Genomic DNA, 7945 nt, shown 5'->3' with positions numbered 1-7945 from the left:
TGGAGTCTTCTAGCTAGAAGCTTTGCCACAATCTTATATACACTACCAATGAGGCTAATTGGCCTGTAATCTCTGAGCTCAATGGCTCCTTTTTTCTTGGGTACCAACGCTATAAAAGAAGCATTGCAAGATCTGACAAGGTGGCAATTTTGATGAAAATGGGATAGGGCCCCCATAACATCATCCCTGATAACATCCCAGGCTTTCTGAAAAAAGGCCATTCTATAGCCATCAGGTCCGGGGGCTTTGTCGGGAGCACATGACTGGATGGTGGACAACACCTCCTCCTCTTCAAAAGAGCCTTCTAACCAAATCCTTTCCTCTTCAGTGATGCAGGACAGCCCATCAAAAGCAGCAGTTGGTCTCCAACTTTCCTGTTCAGTGTAGAGATTCTGATAGAAGTATAAGATTTCCCCTTTGATCAGTTCTTTGTCTTCTATAATCTCATCCCCAACTTTTAGCTTGTCAATACAGTTGTTCCTTCTATGAGAGTTAGCAATTCTCTGGAAATATTTTGTGTTTCTGTCCCCCTCTTTGAGCCAAAGACATCTAGATTTTTGTCTCCATGATATCTCCTCTTCTTTGGCAATATTCTGTATCTCCAATTTTAAGTTGAACATCTGTAACCTTTCTTCTTGTGATAGGGGCCTATTCTCAATGGCCTGTTCTAGAATGAGCAACTCCTCTAAAGCTTGTTTTCCTCTCCTCCACTATACCAAACTCTTCCTTATTCCAGATTGTGATGTCCTTCTTTAGGCTTTTTAGTTTCTGCGTCAGGATGAAGTCTGGGCTTCCATTGAACAAGTACCCCTGCCACCACTCCTTGACTTTGTCTAAAAACCTTTTGATTTCAACCACATGTTCTCAAACTTGAAGTAGGAAGAGGTAGCTTCCAAATCTCCACTTTCCAGAAGAATTGGTCTGTGATCAGAAATGACTCTCGGGAGTGCAAGTTGCTTTATTGCATTAAAACATTCATTCCACTCCGGGGAGATCAGGAATCTATCAATTCGTGAGGCCTGAATATCATCCTCTCCTCTGAACCAGGTGAATGAGGCCCCCTGCAATGGAAGGTCTATAACGTCTAAATCTTGGATGGTCTCTGAAAAGACCTTCATCGCTCTGGACCTTCTTGTGCAATTGAGTCTTTCACTTTCATATCTGCATGTGTTGAAATCACCTCCTATAACCCACTGTTCACTCCATAACCCCCTGATTGCTGCTAGTTCATGCCATATTTCCCTTCTCTCTGGATTAGTATGGAGACCATAAACTCCCGTGAAACACCATCTGAATTCTTCCTGCAAACCTTCCAACATACATGAGAGAGAGTAAGACCCACATTGAGAATCAACACACTTCCATTGTCTTTTATCCCATAATACTATGATGCCCCCTCTAGTACCAGATGCTTTTAGCTCTACCCAGGCTGCCCAGCGGTTGCCCCAAATATGGTGAATAAGTGCTGCATTCCATTCTTGTAATTTGGTCTCTTGCAGGCATAGAATGTCAACTTTCCATTTACGAACTAGTGATTTAATAATGTCCCTTTTATTGAAATCGTTCAGCCCGTTCACATTCCAAGACAGGATTTTTAACTTCATTCAGAAAAAGATTTGTGAAACCTACCCCTATCTCGGAAAATCTTCCCATCATAATTGATACCGCAAATCAATTTATCCAATTCAGCCCTATGCTTGTCTTTACTTTTCTTTTTCTTCTTGCATGTTGCCTTCTGTTGTTGAAGCTGAATTTGCCTCCTTTCTTCCATTCTAAGAATCATGTCCAGCAGCTCATGCTCAAACCCAGCCACATTAATCCCAAAAGCTTTGCAAGCCTTCACCATTACTAGCTTGGACCATTTCGATGTCTCTATCACACTTGGCCTTTGAACCATTTGAGAACTAGCTCCTTCGTCGTACCATGGAAGAGAGAGATGAGAGTGGGATGAAAAATCAGTGTCAGAACTGCTTACCAGACTCAGGTCCGGCGTCGGAGTAGAGAATGGAAGATAGGCTCTGAGACTCAGTAAAGGTTCTGCTTCATCATCTGCTTCAGAACCACTGAAATACGTGGATTCAATTGAAAGAGCTGGGTCTGACTCTTGAACCTTGTTGGGGAGAATATTTAGCGCCTCACTTTTCTCAGGCTGAATATTATGAACTTGCATACTTGAGGCCTTAATAAAATTCTTTTGTGGAGCTAAAATAGGCCCAACAGCCCTCCATTCTGACTTTCGTACTCCCTTGCCCTTATTTCTCCAGTTTTGGGCCTTCTTTCTTGGGCCTTTTGACTGATAATAATTTCTTTCCAATACGTGGGCCGGGTCCGATTTTTCCTTTACTTCCGGTGGGGCTGCTTAGTCACAGATCTTCCACTTGTGCCAATTTTTGAATTAAAGTTACCCACGTGGTTGGGCACGTGTTTGCTGGAGGATGGGACCTCTGACAGATTTGCTTCAATCGAGGAATTTGACTTCACAATTGCTGCGTTGATCTTCACGCCGGGAGAAATTAGATTTCTGACCGGCTTGGGTTTCACATGTACATCATCAATTATTGAGATTTCACAGCACCAGTCACCAATTTCAAGCTCTATTGTCGCCGGCGAAGTCCTATCAGAAGCCTTGATGCATATCCTAGCCCATTGAAGGTGGGATCTGTTCCTAGTATCTTCGTCAATGTCGATATATCCCCCACATAAATCCCCAATAATTCGAAAGGTGTTTATAGCCCATGCATGAATCGGAATACCAAAAGCCTTGACCCAACATTGTTCTGAACCCTTGTTCGTCGACTCTGAACCGCCTGTTGGAGACCACCATTCTAGTGACAGCTTTCTCCCGTTCCACAACCACTCGCCTGCTAAGATTCTGGAAGCTTCATGCCTCGATGGAAAGTCAAAGAGAAACAAGTTGTGTTTCAAAGCTGATATTTTAATACCAGCACTGATCTGCCATCTATTGGTGAACCATTTTTGTATAGTTTCAATGTTGGGACTGAAATTGAAGGGGTCATTAAATCTTCCTATCAAGCATTTTGAAAGATAACAATCCTTGTTCATCTCAATGCCAATCTCAGCATTGTTTGGTCCCACTTTAGTTGCTTTTGGTGCCTTGTCCTGCCATTGTGGAATCTTTGCAACATCCATAAAGGATTTGGTGTCTTGGACATAGAGATTGAATTTTGAGATGTTACCATTGCCTAAGAATCGGAAGATTTTGTCTGCTATATCTTCCCATCCCCAGTTGAAGCCTCCTTCTGGAATAATGACCGCAGATTTCCTGTCACCCAACCATGCTTCAATCCTTACATATCGGCCGTAGCTATTAAAGTTCTGGAATACTCTATAGGTGTAAGCTTGTACTTTCCTCCCCCATCTCTTGCATCGATTTCCTTTCGCCTGTGAGGCCTGTTTTAGAGCGTCACATACCCATCGCAAATTTTCTTCATCTATTTTGATGTAGCTTGAGAAACTCCTGCTGCGTTCTATTAAAGAGAACCATTTATTACCCGCATCACTGATCTCTAATAACTCAAAGGACTTAATACCGGAAATAAAAAAGGTTCTGTTCGCCATCATTAAAGAGGTAATAAAACATCATCAATTTTATGAAGCTTTAAGATGAACCCATTCCCATCCTTTTCTGAAAGTACTTGAGTCAATTAGGAGAATCATCCCAATTAGAGTTAAACCCACAACCGAAAAGAGAAAATCCAAAATTAATGGGGTTAAGCACGTGTTGGTAGCTAAATGCCCCTGAAATAGTTCTAGCATGTCATGGGAGAAAAGTAAATCTTGACCTAAGTGCCATTAGTTCAACCGAGTAAACGAGATTTGCCAAGAACAAATCCTTCAAATTAACAATAAAAAAAGGTAAAAGCTTTGAGATAATCATTGTATTTCATGGAGCAAGCTGTAAACCCTATGATTTATGCAGTTTTAGCATCCGAAATCCCGTAAAACTATATCAAATTTATACTGCATAATAGAACACAAGGTTGAGTACCTACCTACCATAAATATATAATACAAGGCTAAATGATCCCCATATGCATCAGCCATCTGTACTGTTAGAGAAAAATCGTAAACTAACTGGCAAGAAAAAATGTATCCACTTTTCCTTTTAAGTGGCATTCGAAAGCCAATCACCATAGTAAAAATTAATTGAGTACTTAACTGACTCCGGTGATGTTTCAAATAACAAGAAAAGAAGGTTATATGATCTCAATTTCCATCAGAGCAGAAGACATTTTAACTTGCTAGAACTACTATTGAATATTGAATAAAGATTAAAAGAGATTTTTGAGTTCTTACCTTGCTTATTAAGGCACAAGGCTGAACATGTAGCTGTTACAGCATTTTGAAGTTGGTGAGCTCCAAGCATGCGTAATTTCACACCTAGAAGTTCAATCGACTGCACTATTTATGAAAAACAATCAATAGCTTGTATATTGTTAGACATTGGACAAGTTTCAAAAAGTCCAATTTGTCATGTATGAAGCACAAATGAAAATCAGTATATACCAGATCAAAGTCCTTCACAATCTGGAGCACTATATCACACAATTGGCGAGGTATACCACTCACGTCACAGAAGCCTCTCAAAGCGCTTCTGTTTCCAGGATCAGATGCTGATACCACTGGTGAAGACATAGAAAATGCTTTCCCACGAAGAATGCGCTCAATATATGGAATGAATGGACCTCCTAGAACAAGCTGAAATATTGAATGATTTGAAACAAGTCAAGCATAGTTGATCCAAATAGCAAATAAGATAACTAATGATGTTTTTTCTTTTCCGAGTTTGAGGACAACAAACTGGCCAATCTTTTTCCTTTTGAACGCAACATACTACAGACACAACATTAGAGGTTAGAACTAGCAGATTAGTATCCTATCGCATATAAAAAATACAACCATTTAGGGCATGAGCTGATTGCCCAGTGTCTGAAAGCACACATGTTCAAATAACCAAACAAAAATCATTAGATCAAACACAATTTCCAAAACAAATTTATGTTAATCTTGAAATATATGCAATGGATAGGTAGAGGGAAGAACCACCTAACTGGGCGCCCATGTTTAACTATTCCTGATTTTGCCACCGCTATACTTTCCAAAGAGCCTCCAAGTGCTTCCAGATGTTCCTCACCAACAGTAGTTATGATTGATAAAGCAAGATCAGAAGCTGAAATAACATTAGTGGCATCTCGTGCTCCGCCCAATCCAGCCTATATGATAGGGGAAAATCTAAAACGTTAATGTAAACACGAACGGAAAGACAACTTTGATTTTGGAGGAAAAGAAAAGATAAAAGACCAAAAATCTAATATGGTCTAAAGATCTATTTTTCAAACACCAACAATGGGAAAGAACAGAGGAAGTGGAGGGGAAAAAACGAGTATAGCTATCATAGAGAAAAGAGTCAAGTTAACGCATTTAACCTCCACAACTGCAATTTCCGTATTCTCTTCAGCAAATAGGCTGAATGCTATAGCAGTCAAAACCTGACATTTTAAGGGAAAAATGCAACAACTCAGAAAAAGACCATATGAAGAGGCAGACCAAAAATCGCGACTGAAAATTGATTTGGAGAAAGCAAATTCTCGGAATTATAGAAAGAAACTATTAAAATAACTCCATGGAGCAAAGCATAAATGAATTTTCTCAGATCTAACCGCAAAACCACCTTTCAATAATTAAGTAAATATTACTGCTGAAAGAAAGGGCAAAAAACCTCAAAATGACTGAGACATCCATTCTCAAGTTTCACTGCCCTCTCAAGAACCTCCCTCCTCCTCTTGAAATGATGATTCAACGCCTTGGCTGATATTGGCTCGCCCCATCTTCCCAACGTTATGCGTTCCCTAATAGTCTGTATATGCGGACTGCTCATATAAAGCATATTAAATAGTCATACAAACTACATTAATTAAATACAAAGTGCCTGAGCTAAATAATAAGAGCATATTTAACAATACCTAGTATAGCAACCAACAGAATAGCCTTCTGCCCGCAATATACTGGATAGGAATGCAGCAGTTGATCCTTTTCCTTTTGTTCCAGCAATATGAACAGTCTACAATAATTTCAACTAGAAACACTTAGCAACGAGGATTATGACTAAAGAAGCAAACAACACGTGAACTCAATCAACCTAGTTAAAAACCAAGATAAATTTAGTACTACTCGCTGTGCACGGAAAGGTTAAATTTGAAATAAACTTGAATTGAATAACTGAATGAACACTCCTATTTAGCAGTGGTAGAAAAATCAGACCTTGAACCTAGATTGGGGATTACCGAGGAGCCCCACCAAGCGACTCATTCTACCTAGATCGAAACCATATTCGGAATCTGTGCCAGCGCCTATTGGAACCCCTGACTTCTCGAAGTTGTTCAGATTGTTCAAAAATTCCATTAGTTCGCCTAGTTCTGGCTCCTCTCGCAAAGTGGAAAAGCCATGACGGGTATTCTGGACAAGTCCAGCAGCTGAGGAGAACATACTTCTCTGAAATGAACGACGGAGAATGCTAACATTTTTCATTTTCTTATTCTCACACTACACTGAAGAAACCATCGGCGGTTCTGCTTTGTAATAGTAATAACTGGTATTCCTCCACAAAATTAGAATTGGACTTCCTAATTACTCCGATTAATGTTACTTACTCGACGAGAGAGGAATTGTCAACAAGACCTCCTCAACATTTAATTGGTCAAGTGAGCTCTCATTTTCTTTTTTAATTTCTTTTGGGTTGGAAAATAGTTAAATGAGTGGGTTAGGATGGTTGGAGCATTTTTAACATTTTAAAAACTTGTGGGTCACATATAAAGTTTGAAAAGCATTACCTCTCTTATTTTTCCGCCCAATTTCTCTCTCATCTCTCTACTCTCTTTGCTCTGTCTGCTATGTGTCACTCAACCCCATCGACCAAGGTAGTTTCCGGCGGGAAGGGACAAGAATCAAGCTTCGATTTTGGGTGTAATCGTCTCTATAGACCCATCAAACGCCCTATTAAAGCTCAGAACGCGTCAATTTTGGTAAATCCTAAATTCTTCTTTTTCTGTTTCTTACATTTTTTATTTCGGGTTTTGTAGAGTGATTCGTTCATGTGCATGTTCAAGATCGATTAGGTTGAACCATATCTTATATGGCGTGGGTGGTTATATTTACTTTTTGGACTACCTCTGTGCTCTATATTTTAGAATTTCGTCATAACTGTCGACCTAATGTTTATTGATAAACCTGTGGTCGATCGTTTTCTAGTCATAGATGTTTGTTGGAATTGGGGCTTATTTTTCTTATTCTGATCATAAGTTTAAAATTATTAAATGTGACATTGCATATTTGCATGTAGGTAACATAAGGAGGAAATCAGCTGCTAAGAAGCATATTCCTTTGACAAAGCCTTCAAATCCTTCACAGCCTTCAAAGCATTCACAGCCTTCAAACAGGAAAGAAAATGCAAAAAAAGAAGCATCGCCAAGTAAAGAAATTGCTGAGCCTTCAAAAACTGCTACTAAAAAACGAAATATAGATACTTCTAAAGCTTCCCCTAGTAAAGAAAATGCTGAGATTTCTAAGTGTGATAGGAGAAAAAAGAACAAAGAGCCATCAAAGTCTATCAGTAAAAAAAGAACAAGATAAAAGTCTAGATTAGTGACGAGGACATACATGTTAGTAAAAAATATGTTTCAAGGAGGTTAGCATTAGGGGGTGTTGATGAGGAGGAGGAAGAAGAATTGGACATAAGTGCAGCACAAACTCAAATGGAAGAACAGGTTTCTGATGATGATGATGATGCAGAAGATGATGAAGATGATGAACAACTTCAAGATGAAAGATGGACTGGAAAGTGAAACACATGCAGCAGTTGAAGATGACCAAGATGCTCTGTCAATTCTTGTGATTGTAAGGGCGATCGACGCATCCAAATACAAAT

At 39.4% G+C, this 7945-nt stretch overlaps 1 protein-coding gene across 2 annotated transcripts in view; it reads right to left on the bottom strand.

The window, feature by feature from the left end:
• LOC109223898 (dihydrofolate synthetase) overlaps positions 1-6700 on the bottom strand; it is a 12382-nt gene extending 5682 nt beyond the window's left edge. For both annotated transcript variants that reach the window (XR_002067671.1, XM_019388373.1), the window contains exons 1-7: positions 6283-6700; positions 5985-6082; positions 5741-5891; positions 5448-5510; positions 5073-5234; positions 4528-4719; positions 4318-4417 (exon numbers count right to left, since the gene is read on the bottom strand). Coding sequence is in view for 1 of the 2 variants with exons in the window: in XM_019388373.1 (XP_019243918.1) it covers positions 4318-4417; positions 4528-4719; positions 5073-5234; positions 5448-5510; positions 5741-5891; positions 5985-6082; positions 6283-6549 (1033 nt within the window). In the remaining variant the exon portion in view is untranslated. The remainder of the gene's footprint in view (positions 1-4317; positions 4418-4527; positions 4720-5072; positions 5235-5447; positions 5511-5740; positions 5892-5984; positions 6083-6282) is intronic.

Source organism: Nicotiana attenuata, chromosome 3 (genome assembly GCF_001879085.1).
Source record: "Nicotiana attenuata strain UT chromosome 3, NIATTr2, whole genome shotgun sequence".
NCBI lineage: Eukaryota > Viridiplantae > Streptophyta > Magnoliopsida > Solanales > Solanaceae > Nicotiana > Nicotiana attenuata.
Note: the sequence above shows the minus strand (reverse complement) of the source record. Positions and strands in the feature narration are given on the sequence as shown.